The 23202-nt window shown below is 44.7% G+C and overlaps 1 protein-coding gene across 2 annotated transcripts in view; it reads left to right on the plus strand.

Moving 5' to 3' along the window:
* Positions 1–23202, plus strand: part of LOC124034645 (SWI/SNF-related matrix-associated actin-dependent regulator of chromatin subfamily A containing DEAD/H box 1A-like) — a 23763-nt gene continuing 561 nt past the window's right edge. The window contains exons 1-22 of one of the 2 annotated variants that reach the window (XM_046348090.1): positions 1–489; positions 926–1055; positions 1181–1325; positions 1440–1506; positions 1744–1835; positions 2625–2723; positions 4106–4184; positions 4345–4958; positions 6695–6891; positions 7432–7522; positions 9489–9588; positions 9814–9873; positions 10196–10271; positions 18102–18237; positions 18490–18621; positions 20632–20727; positions 20997–21114; positions 21538–21653; positions 21826–22014; positions 22189–22307; positions 22526–22708; positions 23013–23122. In XM_046348090.1, coding sequence (XP_046204046.1) covers positions 378–489; positions 926–1055; positions 1181–1325; positions 1440–1506; positions 1744–1835; positions 2625–2723; positions 4106–4184; positions 4345–4958; positions 6695–6891; positions 7432–7522; positions 9489–9588; positions 9814–9873; positions 10196–10271; positions 18102–18237; positions 18490–18621; positions 20632–20727; positions 20997–21114; positions 21538–21653; positions 21826–22014; positions 22189–22307; positions 22526–22708; positions 23013–23122 — 3061 coding nt within the window. In that variant the 5' untranslated portion in view covers positions 1–377. The remainder of the gene's footprint in view (positions 490–925; positions 1056–1180; positions 1326–1439; positions 1507–1743; positions 1836–2624; positions 2724–4105; positions 4185–4344; positions 4959–6694; positions 6892–7431; positions 7523–9488; positions 9589–9813; positions 9874–10195; positions 10272–18101; positions 18238–18489; positions 18622–20631; positions 20728–20996; positions 21115–21537; positions 21654–21825; positions 22015–22188; positions 22308–22525; positions 22709–23012; positions 23123–23202) is intronic. The other variant, XM_046348091.1, reaches the window with a different exon arrangement.

Consider the following 23202-nt stretch of genomic DNA (forward strand, 5'->3'; position numbering starts at 1 on the left):
CAATCGAAAGCGTCCTTATAGTCATTCGAGGCAGAATGAGTTCGCGGGAAAGTAAACGGATTCTCACAGTATAAGATGTTTTTTTATAGTTAGTGTTAACGTTTAGCTAGCCATATATCCCAAAAAAATTATGAACGTATGTTGGATTGTATTATTGATGAGTTTATCGTTGGATAGTTTGAGTTCTGACAACTTGAAAGTCCCGCATTCAAAGGTGGACCGTTTCGTGGCTAGCTTGTTAGCTACTGTAGCGTTATTGGCACCAATTCATTGGTTAATCGTAGCCAGAATAAGCAATCTTTTGTACGGAGACAAAGAGCTCACCTCTATTGCTTGCTAGCTAGTTGTGTAACGTTTTAATACTTGTCGTTTTGAAAATGAGTTTATTTAATTTGGACCGGTTTCGTTTTGACAATAATAAAACAACGTCAAACCAGGACAAATACACCGGTTCCGTAAGTCCAGAGTCAGAAAAGGAGAATAAACCAGGTATGATTTGCTGGCTAAGCTAACAGTAGTCAGCCATTATGTAGCTAGCTAGACCGCTATCTGGCACATCGCTTAATGGCTTATAACCTGATATATGTAACTCGTTCGCCGGCAAGAGCAGGACCTACAGTATACCTATTTGGCTTAGCTAACTAGCTAACCCTAATCATAATATTTGCTGACACTATACTGTTGACATTTAGCTATACCTTAGTCGCTAGCTAACGTTAGCTAGCTTTATCAGTCGGTTTCTCTGGGCGACAGCTAACATTAACGTTAGCTAGCTAAATAGAAAGCTGATTGGTTGGTCAACCAAATTGTGTTTTGGGTGTTGAACTGGTAGCTAGCAACAATCGCATAACTACAATATGTGCCCTCGCTTTAATTGCATGTGATTGCTGAACTGTCTTTGTCCATATTTCTATGGCCCATACAGCACGAGTAACAACACCTATAGCCAACCTGGGAAAACCTGGGCGAGGAGTAGTGTTTGAAGATGTCATCAGTGACCCTGATGACGATTTGGCAAGTGATTCGAGGAGGGATAAATTAACGAAAGTGGTGAAGTAAGTACAGCCGCGTTGAGATGAAATATCTAGGCCTAGCCTATATTTCCCCCATGACTTGCGTCAAGGTAACGTTATAACTAATTCCACGAAGTGTTGCTTAACATGCCAGTCTAATCTTGTAGTTCTTTCAGGGAACCAGTGAAGCTAGAGGTAAGAGAGATGACTGAACCATATGATAAGGAAGACCAAGTTGACAAGGCGCTGGAAGAGAGACTGGACAAACTGCAGGAAATCTTCCCTAATAGAAACAGGAAGGAGTTGTTGGAGGTAATTTCATATGAATCACTTTTCTGTCACAAACTATTTTATAGTCTCTTAAAGACAGCTGCTGCTCACTGCCGATTCACATCGCTTATATATTGAACTTTGCTTTGTTTTCAGGTGATTGAAAGCACAAGCACTTTAGATGGTGCCGTAGCCTCATGCCTGATGATGTTTGGTGACAAAGGTATCTATTTGATTTACTACTACCATAGACAGCAGGTTGCGGCCTGTCCCCTACTATACCACCAAACATGTCCAGCTTGACCAGTGTTTTCTATGTTTATGACATCTCTTCTTACGCTCATGACAACACAGCCTGGGCCTCATTGTAATGATGGTTATAGGGCTTTGTCTGCCATTGCTAAAACATGACAAATATGGGCATGTTTCTCCTCACACATTGACTCAATCGGTTGTCCAGACTCAACGAGGAAGAGGAAACCGGACGGATCGAGCAGTTGTCGAGACAAAGATGTGGTCCAGCAGCCCAGCAAGAGGAGGAGAAAGTCTCTGGTAAGACGAGGGTGAGGCCGCCGGGGGTGCGGTAGACTGTCCCGGGTGAGGTGGGGGGTAGACCGTCTTTGGTGGGGGGGGGGATAGACCGTCTCTGGCGAGGTCGCCGGGGGCGGGGTAGACCGTCTCTGGTGGGGGTCGACCGATTAATCGGAATGGCGGATTAATTAGGGCCGTTTTCATAACAATAGGAAATCGGTATTTTTGGACACTAATTTGGTGGACAATTTACTAGACCTTTTATTTCATCTTTATTTAACTAGGCACGTCAGTTAAAGAACACATTCTTATTTTCAATGATGGCCTAGGAATGGTGGGTTAACTGCCTCGTTCAGGGTCAGAACGACAGATTTTTACCATGTCAGCTCGAGGGGCTTCAGACTGTCTCTGGTGAGACGGAGGGGCTTCGGACCGTCTCTGGTGAGACGGAGGGGCTTCGGACCGTCTCTGGTGAGGCGGAGGGGCTTCGGACCGTCTCTGGTGAGGCGGAGGGGCTTCGGACCGTCTCTGGTGAGGCGGAGGGGCTTCGGACCGTCTCTGGTGAGGCGGAGGGGCTTCGGACAGTCTCTGGTGAGGCGGAGGGGCTTCGGACAGTCTCTGGTGAGGCGGAGGGGCTTCGGACAGTCTCTGGTGAGGGGGTCGACCTTCACACCAGGCATGCATTGTGCTGTTGCTGCTTCTCCTCAGCAGTACTAACCTTCACTGTGCGTGTGTTCACTATTATTATTTTTTTGTGCAAAATTTTTGCTACGGTGTACACTAATGAATACACGCTGTCTGATTCACCAGGCTGAAGACTCTGAAGAGGAGGGTGCAGAGCCCAGCTGGGAAAGACAGGAGACCATGGTTAGGAAACTGCAGAGGAAATTCCCTGACCAGGATAAGGAAGTGAGTGAGAGTGTCAGCCACAAAGAAATCCTACAAATCACTTTCTGTACGTATCAGTTCTAGATGTATCACAGGAGGCTGCTGAGGGGAGTACGGCTCATAATAATGGCCTGAACGGAGCGACTGGAGTGGCATCAAACGCATGGAAACCATGGGTGGTTCTCAAAATTCATAATACCGCACGGGAGGGTCGGCGCGAGTCCAAATCAAAGTATGCGAAATGGGGCACGGAGGGCACTACTCAATTGTGTACTCAGTTTGTACATATTTTGAAGCATGCGTCAATGCAAACTTCAATGGAAAGTAATGCCAAGAAATGACTCAAACATGTAACATATTTTTTTTTTTAATTCAATCTCAATGATTGGCAGCCATTGTTAGAGCTGAATCGAGAGAGAATTCACTCCGACTTCAGAATGAAATGTTGCCTCATGTTTCCTGACTACAATATTTTATCTTGATGTGTTAATTAATACATGCTATGTTAATTTTGGCATGGTTACCTGCCTACAAAGTAGGTAGCAAGCCCATAGTAAGTTAATAGATCTAACTGGCTAGCTAGTACTGTTAGCTAGTCATATAGCCACAAAGAACTGTTATCTAGCTATCCATGAAGAATTGACATCTACCTTGGATAACATTGGATTTAGATAATTTTTTGCCTGTTATCCTATCTGGTTAGGTACATTATTAAGATTCACATATAGCTAGCTGATAGTTATAAAGTAAAATGTTTTGCTTTGTGTGTATCTTGTTTGGACTTTATTGCCATTATCCTGGCAGGAAGAAGGGTCAGGGAATGGGGAGGTGCAGAGTGAGGTATTACAGTTGGGGGAGAGCCAGTGTCTCCACACTCGTCCTCACAAGAACGTACTCAATAGAACGTCCTCTGAGAGTGTACATGGAGCATGAGTGTTGATCACGGTAGTATTCATATTGAGAATCGCCCCAATGTGTCTGATGTATTTGATACCATTCCACTTATTCTGCTCCAGCCATTACAATTAGCTCGTCCTCTCCAATTAAGGTGCCTCCAACCTCCTGTGATGTAATTCTATGGTCAGCCGTTGCCACGCATACCTCGCAGAGTTCACAACACACCAGGTGGTGAGAGAAACTTTCTTAGACTCACTGAAAACTTTGAGGAATGGGCTTTTTTAAGAGTTGGTCTGACGGTGGCATCCTACTCTTCCCTCGCTTGCGGAAACAAATAGAGAAGCAAATAAAGAAAATCGAACAAGTTATTATTATTTATTTATTTTTTTGTAATATATATATTTTTTTTTGTAATATTTTTTAAATATATATACATATAAAGTGGTGAAAAGTTGACTGGAGTGTGACAATTAATCTCTTCGACCCCTGTCTGTCACATCCTACAGGAACTCAGGGCTGTGCTGCAGGAACATGAGTGGAACGTAGCCGACGCCTTGGAGGCGCTTCGCATGTTCTCTGACCCAGGTGATCATGACACTGTCCTCGTCCAGATGAAACATCACTGATAGTGTTGCTACAATCATGTGACTGTTTCACCTATTCTTACCATCTAGTGTGTTTATTACTACTGTACTCGTTATATTTATCAATGTGCCCTTTTTTTTACTGATTTCTTCTCCTGAAGGGGAATACACCAGCTCTCCTGAAGTCAAGCAAAAGGAACCCAAAGCCAAGAGCAACAGCAAGAGTGACGCCAAGCCAAACAGAGAGTCCAAGGACGGCATGGAGGAAGCCAAGCCAAGCAGAGAGTCCAAGGACGGCATGGAGGAAGCCAAGCCAAGCAAAGCTTCCCCTCTGAAATGGATGTTCAAGAAATTTGCCCCTGAATCCAAACCTACCTCTTCAAATTTGCAGAGCCTGAAGATGTCCAACGGGACCAGCATGGCTAGAAAGGAGGGCGAGAGGGCCAGCAGTTCGGAGGGCGAGAGGGCCAGCAGTTCGGAGGGCGAGAGGGCCAGCAGCTCGGAGGGCGAGAGGACCAGCATGGCTAGAAAGGAGGGCGAGAGGGCCAGCAGCTCGGAGGGCGAGGACGAGGAGGCGACCAGCAGCGAGTTTGAGGGCGAGGACGAGGAGCTGGACTCTGGGGCGGAAAACGAGGGCACATCCACGCTACAAGGCCAGATCCTGCTCTTCTTCCAGGAGGCCTCGCTGGACGAGCTGTCCCTCATCACCGGCTGTTCGGTGAAGAAGGCCAAGAAGATCGTGGAGCTGCGGCCTTTTGCTTTTTGGCACAAGCTGGTAAGAGATTGCCCACCACCCCTCCAATCTGCATGCTCTTGTGTCACTGAGCCTCAGTGCTCTCTCCAACTAAGGCCCTGCAGTTCTGTCCCATTTTCTTCCATTTGTGTCTCTTGTTCTTTTTGCAATGTACACTGATTTTGGTTTTAGGTGAAGGTGTGTTCTACTCAGTCTACGTCTCGTGGCCTGGCCTCCTTAGCCATGTTAGGTTTCTTCTCTCTCTCTCTCTCTCTCTCTTTCTCTTTCTCTCTTTCTCTCAATTCAAATAAATTCAAAGGGCTTTATTGACACGGGAAACATATGTTGCCAAATCAAGTGAAATAGATAATACAAAATAAACAGTAAACATTACTCACTAAAGTTCAAAAGAAATAGAGACATTTAAAATGTCAATATTATGGCTATATACTGTGCTTTTTTTGGCACTAATGAATTTGTGTCTACAACTTTAGGCAACGTTTGATAAAGGCTTTATCATACATAGTCTGTGCAGGCATCTCTCTCTCTCTCTCAAAGCTGTTTTTGTTTTCAATGTGTGCATCAAATGCATTGAGTTTGTCTGGTAGAGAGGCATCGTTGGGCAGATCAAGGTTAGTTCTTCTGTTGTAATCTTTAATGGACTGTAGCCCCTACCACATGCCGTGGGCGTCAGATCCTGTGTAGTATGACTCCACCTTATTCCTATATTGTCCCTTTTCTCGTTTGATGACGAGGTCATTGTGGGACTTCTTGTACTTGTTCCTGTCCTCAGCCATAGCCTCAGGGTTGTCTGTGGTAGCCCTGTGTGTGGTAGCCCTGTGTGTGGTAGCCCTGTGTGTGGTAGCCCTGTGTGTGGTAGCCCTGTGTGTGGTAGCCCTGTTCTTTAGTTTAGCGCCAACCTCTGTTAATCCAAGGCTTTTGATTGGGGAAGATTCGAACCCTCGCCATGGGCACAACGCCGCTGATGAAGTCAGTGGTGGTTTGCTCATTGACATCATCATCAGGGTTGTCACTCCCACACAGCTCTAAGCAGGACCATTGGATATGCAGGTGTGAATTGAAGAGCCACAAGGCACTTTAAACCTGAACTGGCTCCCTCACCACCATGACCCCCCAGCTGAAAGATGTTGTGTGAATGTGGTGTGAATTCAGCTGGCCCACTGTATGGTAGTCCTCCACGACCATGACATAGATTCAGCTGGCCCACTGTATGGTAGTCCTCAACGACCATGACATAGATTCAGCTGGCCCACTGTATGGTAGTCCTCAACGACCATGACATGGATTCAGCTGGCCCACTGTATGGTAGTCCTCAACGACCATGACATGATTCAGCTGGCCCACTGTAAGTCCTCAGCTGACATAGCCCCCACTGTATGGACATAGTCCTCAACCTCAACCATGACATAGATTCAGCTGGCCCACTTCAGTAGTCCTGGCCATGGATTCACTGTATGGTAGTCCTCAACGACCATGACATAGATTCAGCTGGCCCACTGTATGGTAGTCTTCAACGAACATGACATGAATTCAGCTGGCCCACTGTATGGTAGTCCTCAACGAACATGACATGAATTCAGCTGGCCCACTGTATGGTAGTCCTCAACGAACATGACATAGCCTCCTCTTTAATTCACGTCTTGGGCTTTGTTGTGCAACCGTACAATTGCATAACTGATATCATGTCAGATGAAAAAGATGAGGCATTATGACTGGTTGGTGACACACTTTTTTTAATGTGTGTGTCCGTTTCTCAGAAGGAGCACTTCCGCAAGGAGAAAGGCCTGTCTGTGGAGCTGCTGCTGGGCTGCAGGGTGGTGCTGAGGGAGAGAGCCGTGCTCCGGGGTCTCATGTCCAAGTGCCAAAACATCTCGGGCAGGATGGTGAAGGGAGTCAGCCAGGTCATCGACAACTGCATGGGCTCCATGACCCAGCCCTCCGTCCTCAACAGAAAGTAAGTGAAATGTCCAGAGACTCCATTCGTTTTGGAACCGTTCACATAGAAATATGTTGTGTAGAACAAATATGCGTCTCTGATAAGGAGTAATGGCATTTCTATCTTAAACGTTCAACGTTTGCCTGCTGAACATAGATTACATCTAATCTGCTGTAGTCATTTTATATTCCAGCAGGGGAATTACAAGGTATTGGAAGGACCGACCAATAGACCTTTATTAAGAGAACAAATCCTCACTGGTAACAAAAATAAAAATCCCAAATGCTAAGTGAATGCCATGGTAATTCATTCATCCATTTACCATGGCATAATGGATGTATTCTGAAAACGGTTGTCCCCACATCGGCTATGACTTATTGTCTGGAAATAGTAAATGAATAAACCTTTTTGACCCCATTAAACAAATATGTATCGCATCATAAATGTTATGCTACATGTCTGTCAGATACTGGAATGTCTTATTTTTTGCATCTAAATATATTGTATTGTGATTGGTTTGTGTCTAAATGTCTTACATCATGATTGGTTGCCATGCAGGTTAAAATTGAAACCCTACCAGTTGATTGGGCTGAAGTGGCTTCTCCTGCTGCACCAACACAAGCTGAGTGGAATCCTGGCTGATGAGATGGTGAGCTGACTACACAATACAGATACATTCTGTTTCCCAAATGCCACCCTATTATCTCTAGTGTACTTTTGGCCAGGGCTCATAGGGAATAGGGTGCCATTTGGGACCTTGCCACATACTATGGTGTTCCTTAATTATGTGGATTACCCCTCCCTGTGTTGTAGAACTGTTACCAACCAAAAACGGATAATGGCAAGTATAAAATGCCCTGTAAAGGCCGTCCTCCTCCTGTCGACCTAACTTTCACTCGCAGTCCCTTCAGTTTGGCTGCTCAGCCTACCTTCGTTATCCCTCTCTCATCATAGCACTTTCATTCCTAACCAATCGGAGCGCTTGAAAATGCGCATCTGTACACTGCACCCGCTCAGCTCCGGTCAGAGCGTTATGATCATCCGACGGGAGAAGACGCATGTTTTTACTGTCAACATTAACAGGAATGTCAATGTTGTGCCGAGCATCAGAATGGAAGTTGCAAGAGGGGTTTTATCTGGGTTTTCACATGCTGGGTAATAATAGATAATTACCACTAATTACTTCATGTTACGTTGATACGTTTCAGCCATATGTGTTCTACTGTATGGCTGTTACTATTCTTTAATGTTAGAGTTGCCAATACTACTTGACAGATTGTTTTTCCTATGTAGTATTATTGCGTACTGCCGGAAGTGTCATTGCATTGGTTGTACTTGTGCAGAAGTGGTTTAATTGTCGTATTGATAAACATAGTGTTATGTCTACACACGCTTCCACATCGTTTTCCAAAGTTTTATTAGGGGTTTTATTGTGCTGCCATGAGCGAGCTTCTAGGGTCATCCCAGACAGTTCTTGGAGATTGCTCATGCCGAGTCATTTACGACTCTGTGGCACCAGGACACATCTGATCTCAAGGCTGGAGCGAGATGGGGCCGTAAATCTTGACCCCTTTTTCAATCCAAGTAATTTGTTTCTATCTTTCTCTCCAAGAGGTGAATGTTTATGTCTATATTGATGCCATTTATGCCCTTAATGTACATATATTGCATAGTTACAACCCTTAACCAGTACTGTTTACATGTGTTCGTATCCTTGTCTTCTACAACCACAACGATAACATTCCAAGTCATTTGGATTACCAGAACCATATAAACATCCTCAAATGGAAACGTGCGTGCGTGTGTGTGTGTGTGTGTGTGTGTAATGGTGACTGTCAAGAGTACAGTGATGTTTTACCCAGACAGTACTATAGAGGGCAGAACCAAACCAATAAGTTAGAAGTATACGACGGGTGAGGGCATTCACAGCCGACCGCTCAGACGGGTGAGGGCATTCACAGCCGACCGCTCAGGCGGGTGAGGGCATTCACAGCCGACCGCTCAGGCGGGTGAGGGCATTCACAGCCGACCGCTCAGGCGGGTGAGGGCATTCACAGCCGACCGCTCAGGCGGGTGAGGGCATTCACAGCCGACCGCTCAGGCGGGTGAGGGCATTCACAGCCGACCGCTCAGGCGGGTGAGGGCATTCACAGCCGACCGCTCAGGCGGGTGAGGGCATTCACAGCCGACCGCTCAGGCGGGTGAGGGCATTCACAGCCGACCGCTCAGGCGGGTGAGGGCATACCAGCCAATCGTTTTTACGTGGCCCTTCTCGATGGATTTAGCTACCAACAGTTTTTACAAAGGCTCTAGATAAGTGAGTGTTTGACTAATGGTGTGGGTGGAGCAACAGCAGGTGACAACACAGAGAGAACTAAAGGAATGTGGGACAGATCAGAATGTTAAAAATAACAGAAGGAAAGGCTGTCTTGTTTGGTTGAAATACTGTTACGTTTCCAGGAGGTGATTCAAGTCCTGACAAGAGACCTGGGACTCGGTGATGCTGTTTTTAACTCATACTTGTTTTGAAGAGCAGATATTGATCTCTATTTTCTCTCTTTCTCACTCTCTCTCTCTCATCTCTCTTTTTACTCTCTTGGTCATCTACTCGACAGGGTTTGGGAAAGACCATCCAGGCCATAGCCTTCCTGGCCAGGCTGTACCAGGATGGCATCAAAGGCCCCCACCTCATCACTGTGCCCGCCTCCACCATGGGTAAGGGCTCCGCTCATGTCAATCCACTCACTTTATAACCAATTAAGTGTGTTTTAGAACCACTTATAGAAAACATGACACAAACAAGGGAGTATTGTATGATCATTTTACTTAAAAATGACTGGCCTTTTAATAATATCTGTGTCGCATAAATATCAGGTTTTGTCTGAGTTAATTGTACTAAAATGTATTAAAGTGGTCTGAAATGTGTTCCCTTGGCTCCAGATAACTGGGTTCGGGAGCTAAAGCTGTGGTGCCCCAGTCTCAAGGTGCTAGTCTATCACGGTGAGGCATTTTGATTGGTTGATTTTAATTGTCAATTAAAAAATATCAATTTTTTTAACATGACTGGCACAATAACATCTCACTTATTTTGGTTGCGGTCCCATCTCTTCCTTAGCTTTTATATGTTCAAGTCCAGGACAAAGTGAACGGTTGTTAGCTTTGAGTCTTGTTAGCTTCGGTTGTTAGCATTGAGTGATCGGTTGTTAGCTTTGCGTTGTTAGCTTTGAGTCTATTACTAGAAAGGGCGTCCCCATTGTAATCAATGAGGCCATATTGGATGGTCATTATATTTCTATGGCATAAACCCCTGGGTTGTTTTCAGGCTGTGTGGAGGACCGTCAGTATCTGCGACATGACATTCTGAATAATCTGGTGGACTTCAACGTCATCGTGTCCACGTGAGTCGTTTAACACACATGCTTGTCAGATATCACTGCACTGTTGGAGCTAGAAACACAAGCATTTCGCTACACCCGCAATAACATCTGCTAAACACATGTGACATGTCAAATTTGATTTGTACATACAATTTTCACAATTCCTGACATTTAATCCTAGTACAAATTCCCTGTCTAATGGCAGTTGGGATCACCACTTTTATTTTAAGAATGTGAAATGTCAGAATAATAGCAGTGGTTTATTTCAGCTTTTTATTTCTTTCATCACATTCCCAGTGGGTCAGAAGTTTACATACACTCAATTTGTATTTGGTAGCATTGCCTTTAAATTGTTTAACTTGGGTCAATCGTTTCGGGTAGACTTCCACAAGCTTCCCACAATAAGTTGGGTGAATTTTGGCCCATTCCTCCTGACAGAGGTGGTGTAACTGAGTCAGGTTGGTAGGCCTCCTTGCTCGCACACGCCTTTTCAGTTCTGCCCACAAATGTTCTATAGGATTGAGGTCAGGGCTTTGTGATGGCCACTCCAATACCTTGACTTTGTTTTCCTTAAGCTATTTTACACAACTTTGGAAGTATGCCTGGGGTCATTGTCCATTTGGAAGTATGCCTGGGGTCATTGTCCATTTGGAAGTATGCCTGGGGTCATTGTCCATTTGAAAGACCCATTTTTGACCAAGCTTTAACTTCCCGACTGATGTCTTGCGATATTGCTCCAATATATCCACGTAATTTACCTTCCTCTTGATGCCATCTATTTTGTGAAGTGCACCAGTCCCTTCTGCAGCAAAGCACCTCCACAACATGATGCTGCCACCCCCATGATTCATGGTTGGGATGATGTTCTTCGGCTTGCAAGCCTCCCCCTTTTTCCTCCAAACATAACGATGGTTATTTTATTATTATTATTATTATTATACCTTTGTTTCAACAAGGAACACCGACTGAGACCAAGGTCTCTTTTACAGCGGGGCCCTGCGTATACATGTTTATACATTATGGCCAAACAGTTCTATTTTTAGTGCCTCCCGGGTGGCGCAGTGGTCTAAGGCACTGCATCACAGTGATAGAGGTGTCAGGTGTCACTACAGACCCTGGTTTGATTCCAGGCTGTATCACAGTGGTCTTAAGGCACTGCATCACAGTGGTGTCACTAAGACCCTGGTTTGATTCACTGCATCACAGTGATAGACCCTGGTGTCACTGTATCACAGACCTGCATCACAGGTTTGATTCCAGGCTGTATCACAGTGATTCCAGGTGTCACTACAGTGATAGAGGTGTCACCCAGACCCTGGTTTGATTCCAGGCTGTATCACAGTGGTCTAAGGCACTGCATCACAGTGATCTAATGCACTGCATCACAGTGATAGGTGTCACTACAGACCCTGGTTTGATTCCAGGCTGTATCACAGTGATAGGTGTCACTACAGACCCTGGTTTGATTCCAGGCTGTATCACAGTGGTCTTAAGGCACTGCATCACAGTGATAGAGGTGTCACTACAGACCCTGGTTTGATTCCAGGCTGTATCACAGTGGTCTTAAGGCACTGCATCACAGTGATAGAGGTGTCACTACAGACCCTGATTTGATTCCAGGCTGTATCACAGTGATAGGTGTCACTACAGACCCTGGTTTGATTCCAGGCTGTATCACAGTGGTCTTAAGGCACTGCATCACAGTGATAGAGGTGTCACTACAGACCCTGGTTTGATTCCAGGCTGTATCACAGTGGTCTTAAGGCACTGCATCACAGTGATAGAGGTGTCACTACAGACCCTGGTTTGATTCCAGGCTGTATCACAGTGGTCTAAGGCACTGTATCACAGTGATAGAGGTGTCACTACAGACCCTGGTTTGATTCCAGGCTGTATCACAGTGGTCTAAGGCACTGCATCACAGTGATAGAGGTGTCACTACAGACCCTGGTTTGATTCCAGGCTGTATCACAGTGGTCTAAGGCACTGCATCACAGTGATAGAGGTGTCACTACAGACCCTGGTTTGATTCCAGGCTGTATCACAGTGGTCTAAGGCACTGCATCACCAGAGATTCTGGGTTCGAGCGGCGCACAACAGTTCTTTTTTGTTTCATCAAACCAGAGGACATTTCTTCAAAAAGTAAAATATTTTTTCCCCATGTGCAGTTGCAATCCGTAGTCTGGCTTTTTTATGGCAGTTTTGGAGCAGTGGCTTCTTCCTTGCTGAGCGGCCTTTTAGGTTATGTCGAAATAGGACTCGTTTTACTGTGGATATAGATACTTTTGTACCGGTTTCCTCCAGCATCTTCAAGGTCCTTCGCTGTTGTTCTGGGATTTAGTTGCACTTTTCGCACCAAAGTACGTTCATCTCTAGGACACAGAATGCGTCTCCTTCCTGAGCGTAATGGCGGCTGAGTGGTCCCATGGTGTTTATACTTGCGTACTAATGTTTGTACAGATGAACATGGTACCTTCAGGCATTTGGAAATTGCTCCCAAGGATGAACCAGACTTGTGGAGGTCTAAAATTACGTTTTGTTGGTTGATGTCTTCTGATTTTCCCATGATGTCAAGCAAAGAGGCAGTGAGTTTGAAGGTAGGCCTTGAAATACATCCACAGGTACACCTCCAATTGACTCAAGTGATGTCAATTAGCCTATCAGAAGCTTCTAAAGCCAATTTTCCAAGCTGTTTAAAGGCACAGTCAACTTAGTGTATGTAAACTTCTGACTCACTGGAATTGTGATACAGTGAATTCTGTCTGTAAACAATTGTTGGAAAAATTACTTGACATGCACAAAGTAGATGTCCTAAGCGACTTGCCAAAACTATAGTTTGTTAACAAGATTGTGGATTGGGGAGTGGTTGAATACAAGTTTTAATGACTCCAACCTAAGTGTATGTAAACTTCAGACTTCAAATGTACACACCATAGACTTAGACGACTCATCTTTGTCTGTCCGATTATGGCGTCTGTGAATGTTCGGATAGTGCCAATGAGGCCATCTCCATTTTGAAGTCGTCCACCTGGACTGTGTTGTTTGAACGGGTATAAAGACGAGGTTTGCGATTTACTGCCACCTGCCGTTATGGAATGTTTGCGAACAAGTATAAATCATTGGCTGATCCCTCCTGAGGACCTGGATGGAATCGTGTGATCCTTCCTTAACCCATATGAAGTCCCACCCAGTTGACTACTTCAAAATGGTCAAAGTACTTAATGGCGCCACCCATGCTTTCTTAAAATAGCTTTTGGGAACTAGAGTTGTATATAACAGACACATGCACACCATGTTGTCAGATAGGTTTCAGTCTGTCTGTCAGTGGAACCACAATAACCCCTAGTGCAGGGTTCCCCATCTGGTGGACTGCAGGCAGAATTTTCCCTGCGGGTGGTTTTATTTGCCCCCCCCCCCCATATCTCTGAACAAAACCTTTTTAATGTGTGTTATTTTTTTATTTTCAAACTGACCCAAGATCAGCATCTAGGGCCTACTTCACTCTGCAGCTTGCAAGGGGTGTACTGACCCAAGATCAACATCTAGGGCCTACTTCACTCTGCAGCTTGCAAGGGGTGTACTGACCCAAGATCAGCATCTAGGGCCTACTTCACTCTGCAGCTTGCAAGGGGTGTACTGACCCAAGATCAACGTCTAGGGAAGGGGTGGGCCAACTTCTTTTTGGCTCAAGGGGCCACATTCAGCTTTTGAAACAAAGTGAAGGGACACATACTATATGTGAGACAAAACATGTGAGACAAAACATGAAGCCTTTTGTTCACGTTGACACACAAGTAGTAGTGTACTATATATATGTGTATGTATGCTGCTAAGATTGCAGAACAACTATTCCTCTGTATTATCTACCCACAATCAGACTCATGTTTATGACTGGAAACAGTAAACATCTGATAAAGATAGTCTCTGATCCTGATGTACAATCTGAGTGCCGCAAATAAGAGCAAAAAATGTCAAGTATTTGAGTTCATATTGAATGGCCTGTTTATGACAGTAATATTATGGAATTCCACCCTAAATAAAGAACATTGTAAACCACATACACAAAACATTTGGCTTCATGTTGATATGTAGATGGTCTATAACTCTTTATATGGTCACCATAGCTTCTCCCGCCTGTAGCACACGCTCCAGCAGGTATCTCTCTAGTCACCCCCAAACCAATTCTTTCTTTGGCCGCCTCTCCTTCCAGTTCTCTGCTGCCAATGACTGGAACGAACTACAAAAATCTCTGAAACTGGAAACACTTATCTCCCTCACTACCTTTAAGCACCAACTGTCAGAGCAGCTCACAGATTACTGCACCTGTACATAGCCCACCTATAATTTAGCCCTACTTTCCCTACTGTATTTATTTTATTTATTTATTTATTTAGCTCCTTTGCACCCCATTATTTTTATTTCTACTTTGCACATTCTTCCACTGCAAATCTACCATTCCAGTGTTTTACTTGCTATATTGTATTTACTTTGCCACCATGGCCTTTTTTTTGCCTTTACCTCCCTTCTCACCTCATTTGCTCACATCGTATATAGACTTGTTTCTACTGTATTATTGACTGTATGTTTGTTTTCTCCATGTGTAATAACTCTGTATTGTTGTTTGTGTCGAACTGCTTTGCTTTATCTTGGCCAGGTCGCAATTGTAAATGAGAACTTGTTCTCAACTTGCCTACCTGGTTAAATAAAGGTGAAATAAAAAATAAATAAATATTAAAGCAGATTACTGAACAGTTGTCAAATCTCAGCCCAAATAAAGTACAATCTGAACCGTTGTAATGTAAAATGAATGGGGACAAATCCAGTATCCGAGTGCATTGCTGGATAATTCTCACTGCAATAACCATCACATATTTTTTTAAAGACTGTTTTGGAAAGAATACCCTGGCCTGGCCTATCCCACTCTTGGTGATTTCAGTCTTAATGTGCGCAATGGGTCTGGTCAGCTCTCTTGGAAAGGGTGTTAAAGTCTGGTGTCCTTTCTGAAATAGAGATCCTCAGAACAACTGACAAGTGGTTTGTTAAATTTGTTGTAGTGGCCCTGCCCATGCTTTAAATGACTGAGAAAGTTTATTCACACACACACGACCTGAATATAACCAGCATACTCCGAGCATGCTTTTTCATGTTTGGAAACTTTTTGTGGTTGTACTTCCCCTTCACAGCACTGTCACACTAGATAAGCTCCAGTTGTTTGTCTGGTGGAAAGTCTGTTGCCTCAGTTTGTATGAGATGGCAATTTGAATATACTCCAGAATGTTGTGAAGAATGATCAGATGAATTGCGATTTAATTGCAAAGTCCCTCTTTGCCATGCAAATGAACTGAATCACAAAAAAAGAGCATTTCTACTGCATTTCAGCCCTGCCACAAAAGGACCAGCTGACATGTCAGTGATTCTCTCGTTAACACAGGTGTGAGTGTTGTCGAGGACAAGGCTGGAGATCACTCTGTCATGCTGATTGAGTTTGAATTTTTTATTTATTTATTTTTAACCTTTATTTAACCAGGCAAGTCAGTTAAGAACATATTCTTATTTTCAATGACGGCCTGGGAACAGTGGGTTAACTGCCTGTTCAGGGGCAGAACGACAGATTTGTACCTTGTCAGCCCGGGGGTTTGAACTCGCAACCTTCCGGTTACTAGTCCAACGCTCTAACCACTAGGCTACGCTGCTGAATAACAGACTGGAAGCTTCAAAAGTAGGGTGGTGCTTGGAATCATTGTTCTTCCTCTGTCAACCATGGTTACCTGCAAGGAAACGCGTGCTGTCATCGTTACTTTGCACAAAAAGGCCTACACAGATGTTGTTGCCAGTAAGATTGCACCTAAAATCAACCATTTATCGGATCATCAAGAACTTCAAGGAGAGCGGTTCAATTGTTGTGAAGAAGGCTTCAGGGTGCCCAAGAAAGTCGAGCAAGCGTCAGGACCGTGTCCTAAAGTTGATTCAGCTGCGCGATCGGGGCACCACCAGTACAGAACCGGATGATATTAAAGAGCTTTACATGCTGTGGCTGTCCCAAGTGGCATCCTCTTCCCTTTTATAGTGCACATATTTTGACCAGAGCCCTATGAGCTGTGGTGAAAAGTAGTGCACGATAAAGGGAAAAGGGTGCTATTTGGGATGGTTCCAGTGTACGAGGCGTCCATATGGGAAATGAAGGCACTGAGTCCACCCTTGGTACGGTCTTCTCCAATCTTGTTAGCTGACATTACGCCTCCACACATGATGAGTCAATTCGATAAGTACCAGGAATTCACTGGAACTTAAAGGCCCTGACATCTTGACTTTGCTTAGTGTGCGCGTGCTAGAGGTGTGAATGTTTAAACGTTAGGGACATGGTTCCTGTGGCGGGATCAAATCAGCGGAAATTTTAGAGCGCCACCCATAGTTTTCGATAAAACTCAAACTTTCACATGCAAGGTACTGAATTAAAGCTACACTCGTTGTGAATCTAGCCACCAAGTCAGATTTGTAAAATGCTTTTCGGCGAAAGCATGAGAAGCTATTATCTGATAGTATGCACCCCCCCAAAACAACAGATTTTGCTGTAGCCGGCGCTACCCAAAACGCATAAATAAAATATAAAACATTCATTACCTTTAACGAGCTTCTTTCTTGGCACTCCTATATATCCCATAAACATCACAATTGGGTCTTTATGCCGATTTAAATCCGTCATTGTATAGCCAAAATGTTGTTTTCCTTAGACCGGTCTGATCCAGGAATATTCCATTTTACAAGATGCAACATCACTTTTTAAAATTACAAACGTTGCCTATAAACTTTTACAAATCACTTCAAACTACTTTTCTAAACCAACTTTAGGTATTAATAAACGTTAATAATCAATCAAATTGATCACGGGGCGATCTGTATTCGATAGCAGCAAGTCTTGAAATCATCCTCCATTGTTTTCAATTTCACAACATCCTGTGGTGAGACTAAAACAGGAAAGGCCAAAACGTCATACAACTAAGGATTAAGTACACTGGAAATGCCAGTACTGGCGATATCGTGTGGAAGCTGCAGGCGTTTACAGGGCATCCTCATTTATTTTCGGTCGCCTTAAACAATACATTGACTGGCGGATCAATATATTTTTTGTGTTTTTGGTGAACAGTTTTTCGAGGGATTTTTACTCCTAAACACGTTATGTTATACCCACAGACACGATTTAACCAGTTTTAGAGACTTCAGAGTGTTTTCTATACAAACATAATTATCATTTGCATATACTATATTCCTGGCATGAGTAGCAGGACTTTGAAATGTTGCACAATTTTTAACAAAAAGCTGCGAAAATTCGCAGGGCATCCCTAACAGGAAAAATCGCTAACTGAAAGAATATTTTTTTTCTTCACCTAATATGTAAATTATAAAATAACCGCTCCCGATCATCATCATCATCATCATGCTCACCATGCCATCGTTGTTAAGTTGGGAAAATGGCAGAGAATGGCAAGCAACAGCTGTGAAGTCCAATATGGCAGTACTTTGAGATGTTAAATGAGATGGTGGTGAAATGCTAACATTGCGAGGTGAGGTACAGTGATGATAGTACAGGTCCAATGCCTAGCCATGTGAAAGAAACCCACGGAGACACAAACCGTTGCTGGCAGCAGCGCAGGCCCCCAACAACAGACATTAGACAGCTTCACACAAAAGCCGACAGTATCTGATTGTAAAATAGATAGAAATTCATTGTGTCCCCCCCTAGTGGTCATAGTGTGTGCTTGCATGCCTGAAGCCCTTCCACTTTGATGTAGACCCGACGTGGGGAATGAACGTTCAACTATAGATGCTGATGTCTGTCATTCCTCTCTGCAGATACAACCTGGCCATCGGCAACGACAGCGACCGCAGTCTCTTCCGCAAGCTCAAACTGAAGTACGCCGTGTTTGACGAGGGCCACATGCTGAAGAACATGAAGTCCCTCCGTTATCGCCACCTCATGGCCATCAATGTTAGTGTACCCAACACTGCCTGGCTCTGACGCTCTCACTGACTGTCTCTGTGTACCCAGGCTGAGCACCGGTTGCTCCTAACTCTGTTTACCTCTCCCTGTGTTCCTCTCTCTCCCTGCCTGTGTTCCTCTCTCTCCCTGCCTGTGTTCCTCTCTCTCCCTGCCTGTGTTCCTCTCTCTCCCTGCCTGTGTTCCTCTCTCTCCCTGCCTGTGTTTCTCTCTCTCCCTGACTACCTGTCTCTGTGTCCTCAGGCTGAGCACCGGCTGCTCCTGACCGGCACCCCTGTGCAGAACAACCTGCTGGAGCTGATGTCGCTGCTAAACTTCATCATGCCCTCCATGTTCTCCAGCAGCACCACGCAGATAGCCAAGATGTTCTCCGTGGTAAGGTCAGGTTTAGGGTTGACATTTTTGGTCACTTTCCCCAAATTCCCAGGGTTGGAAGATTTGAAGACACAATATTCTCGTAATCTGGAGGGAATAAGCTGGAAATCTCTTCCAACCACGATTTATAGACAAACTGGAAGTTACTGGAATTTTACAACACTAGTCAGGCTGGCAGAAGCTTGAATCGAGCGGATGGGAATTGGAGATCAAAACTGGGTTTCAAACCAAGCTTGTACCAAACTCAGACCATGGCCTGTCTTCACAAAGCGTCTCAGAGTAGGAGTGCTGATCTAGGATCCGTTTTGCCCTTTTTAAATCGTAACAACTAACTCTTGCTCAGTGCTCCTACTCGGAGACTTTATCATGCCAAGACAAAAACCTGCCAAATTCAGCTTTTTACCACCTTATCTTTATCTGAAAAGGTACTTTTTATTTCCTCCAACTGAGGTAATCACGATTGCGGTATTATGTTTAAAAGTCCCACCAACGCCTCAGTATAAAATGTCTCCTTTCATCTTACTGGCTTTGGCCCTCGTAAAGTCATGAACATTCTTATCTGACATCAAACTTCTCAGACACAATTCATTTGAATGCATTTCCTCTCCATTAAAATGTAGATATTTTGGTCTGTTCATGCTTGTCACAGTAATGCTTTGCCTTTTAACCATTTTTTAAAATATTTTCTCGACTTTGACAGATAAATATTTAAAGGCCCTTATAATTAGCTTTAAAATTCTGGGTAATGTGCATGCGATTTTGTAGTGTATCGGTCTTCGGCCAAAATAGCTGGTGGGGACTTTGAAAAGAGAGAGAGCGATGGTGTGATCACATTGGCTGGTGATGATACATTTACTTCAGTATTGCAGCTAATATTTATCCAAGGAATAATGCGCAATTATGCAAGCTGCTGCACTAGTCCCCTCCTCCTGGAGCCAGAAGCTATAGGTTACAGTATCTCGGACACTGTATCTAACAAAGCAGTGTGATGGTAGGAAACAAAGATGCAAGCTGTTGCACTAGTCCTCTCCTCCTGGAGCCAGAAGCTAGCTATAGGTTACAGTATCTCGGACACTGTATCTAACAAAGCAGTGTGATGGTAGGAAACAAAGATGAAACAACTTTTTCAAATGCTCCTACAGAGGTCATCCAGGTCAGATTTACATTTTTTACATGATTAGAAACCTGTTGTTTCCAACGCACATACAAACTCTCAGGAAGAGGGCATGCGCTCTGTTTCTAATTGGACCGGCAGGTGGCCTAGTGGTTAGAGCGTTGAGCCAGTAACCGAAAGGTTGCTAGATCGAGTCCCCGAGCTGACACGGTCAAACTCTGTCGTTCTGGCCCTGAAAGAGGCAATTAACCCACTGTTCCCCGGTAGGCCGTCATTGTAAATAAGAATTTGTTCTTAACTGCTTAAAGTTTAAATATTTTTTTTTTAAGGCACTTTTTTTGTTTGACAGGTTCCCATGACACTCAAGTTGATGGGAAAAATATTAAATTCCATTCTTACTATAAAATGTGTGTTGACTGTGATCAGCAAGTGTGTCGTAAATTTTTGTTTGAACAAACGATTGAGTTAATTTGGTGCCGTCGTGTTTCCTGTCGACCAGGGTGTTTCCTGTCGACCAGGGTGTTTCCTGTCGACCAGGGTGTTTCCTGTCGACCAGGGTGTTTCCTGTCGACCAGGGTGTTTCCTGTCGACTAGGGTGACTCGGTCCTGTTGTCTCATTGTTCTGAAGACCTGCTTAAACTAATTCACGTATACAGTGGATTTATTCCACTAGACGCACGCCCCTATTCCCACTCAGCATACGGGGAGATATAAAAGGCTTAGAATGTGTGTGTGGGGGGGTGGGGGGGATCATCCCCTTTCACAGGCCACATACCAACAATGCTGTCTAAATGAGGTATTTGTGAATACGGACCTTGCTCCCACTCCCCTCATGTTTAGTCAGACTTGTACTGTAGGATGTGTTTTGATGGTGTTTATATTTTGTTTTGTTGTAGAAATCCCATGAGGAGCAGAGTCGTTTCGAGAGTGACCGTATCGCCCAGGCTAAACTCATCTTGAAACCTTTCATGCTCAGACGAGTCAAGAGTGACGTAAGGACTCAGTGACTGGGGGAACTTAGAAATGTTGGATGGTTCACAATGTTACATTTTAAAGATATCTGTGTGGGGTGGCAGGTAGCCTAGTGGTTAGAGCGAAAGGTTGCTGGTTCGAATCCCCGAGCTGACAAGGTAAAAATCTGCTGTTCTGCCCCTGAACAAGGCAGTTAACCGGTCGGCCGTCATTGTAAATAATAATTTGTTCTTAACTGACTTGCTTAGTTAAATAAACGTTAAACTTTAAATGTGTCTGTGTGTCTCAGGTTCTTAAGCTGCTGCCAGCGAAGGAGGAGAAGTTGGTATTCTGCCCGATGAGTGAGAAGCAGCAGCAGCTTTACCAGACCATGGTGGACAAGTTCAAGAAGTCTGCCATCGGAGAGAGTACGTACTGAACTGTAGGGAACTCTGGGATGAACATTCTCCTAGGTACAGATCGGTTTCCCCTCCCTGTTCCTAACTCAAACCATTAGTGGGGAAAATGTCAAATAGACGCAAAGTCAGGATCTAGTGGCAGTTTCACCCTACTGTGTGTTCCAGCAGTGTCGTGACACATTGGTGCCTCGTAACGAGCACAATGTGATGGCAGGTGAGATATCAGGGATAACGCTTTGTGTGGTCGGTGTCTTACATCCTGTTTCTCTCACTCACACACACCAATGGGTACCGTGTGTTGCCAAAGCAATGCAATTGTAGTACAGTAAAGCAATTGAATAGATCAGTTACATTAATTTATACATTTAATTCCGTTCAATTCAATCAAATCTTTCACCCACCCACTCGCTCTCATTCTTTTCACGTGTGTAGAGAGAGAGCTGTGCAACGTGATGATGCAGCTGAGGAAGATGGCCAACCACCCTCTGCTCCACCGGCAGTACTACACCACAGAGAGACTGGAGGCCATGAGTAGCCTCATGCTCAAGGTTGTTGCTTCATTCATTTTGTGTTTGTTTTGGTTTATTCAGTAAATAAAAGAGATAAAAGTCCCTCTCCTACGTAACCCTGTTTACCACCCGTACCTCTTAAATCTGCTCTCTCTGTTTATATTCATCTCCTGGCTCTTCTCTCTATAATTGTTCTTTATGCCCCCCCTAGGAGCCGACCCATTTTGATGCAGACCCAGTGCTGATCCAAGAGGACATGGCTGTGATGTCTGACTTTGAGCTCCACAGGCTGTGCCAGCAGTACTCGTCCTTGGACAAATACCAGCTGGACAAAGACCTTGTACTGGACTCTGGGAAGTTTCACCTGCTCCAGACACTACTTGCCACGCTCAAGACCAAGGTAATGAGAGGAAGAGGTTGAGACGAGGAAGAGGGGCCATGTGCTTTAGCGCCGGGTTAAATGTCATGGTGTCTCCACATCACTGAATACAGTCCTGATCTGTGCTTTACTGTGCTCTAATAACAATAATACATCATAGCGCTTTTCAAAGACCTAAATGTGCTGTCTCTGCAGGGAGACCGAGTAGTGCTCTTCAGTCAGTTCACCATGATGCTGGACATCCTAGAGATTCTGCTCAAACACCTGGGCCACCGCTACATCAGACTGGACGGCTCCACGCCCATAGCAGACAGGTGGGTTCAACTGAATGGCTTCCGTCCAACATTGTATGCAAGTCTTTTGGCAGAGTGCAACTGGAGCCAAGGTAATTCGTCACAAAAAGCTCTTAACTGGCAGTGGCCAATATTCAGAGACTGATGTTAGTGTATGTAGTGTTGTATGTAGTTGTAGTGTCGGTACAGAAACAGCAGAAAGCCATTGTTTTCCCCGGACCCACCTGTGTTTGGTGCAGGATCGTGCTGATTGATGACTACAACACGGACCCGGAAATCTTTGTGTTCCTGCTGTCGACGCGGGCCGGAGGCCTGGGTATCAACCTGACCTCAGCCAACGTGGTCATCATGCATGACATCGACTACAACCCTTACAACGACAAACAGGCTGAGGACCGTTGCCACAGACTAGGGCAGACCAGGTGAGACACACACAGAAATGGGGGCAGACCAGGTGAGACACAGACAGGAAAGGGGGGCCCAGGTGAGACGGGCCCCCCCTACTGACCCAAAGCACATAATGCGGACGGACGGAGAGGGCTGGGCTGCATTATGGGGTTAGGGTCAGTAGTGAGAGATGGCTTGCTTAGAGACAAGTCTCTAGAAGTAGTGACGATAAGAGTTACCATGTGGTCACACAAAAAAACCTGGCAAGTTATGAGACAATACTACAATACTCTTGTGATGAATGACTGGTGGTCCATGTCTGTCCATGTCCTCCTACAGGACAGTCCAGGTGATCAAGCTGATCCAGAAGGACACCATAGAGGGCTGCATGCTGCAGCTGGGTCAGAAGAAACTCAAACTGGAGCAGGACATGACTGCTGCCGAGGAGGGTAAGGACCTAGCACACATACAGACGCGCGCTTGACACACTCAACCCGGAAGTCCAGTGTCCATGGTCTCTTCTTTATGT

This window comes from Oncorhynchus gorbuscha, linkage group LG04, assembly GCF_021184085.1.
Source record: "Oncorhynchus gorbuscha isolate QuinsamMale2020 ecotype Even-year linkage group LG04, OgorEven_v1.0, whole genome shotgun sequence".
In the NCBI taxonomy this organism is placed as follows: Eukaryota; Metazoa; Chordata; class Actinopteri; order Salmoniformes; family Salmonidae; genus Oncorhynchus; species Oncorhynchus gorbuscha.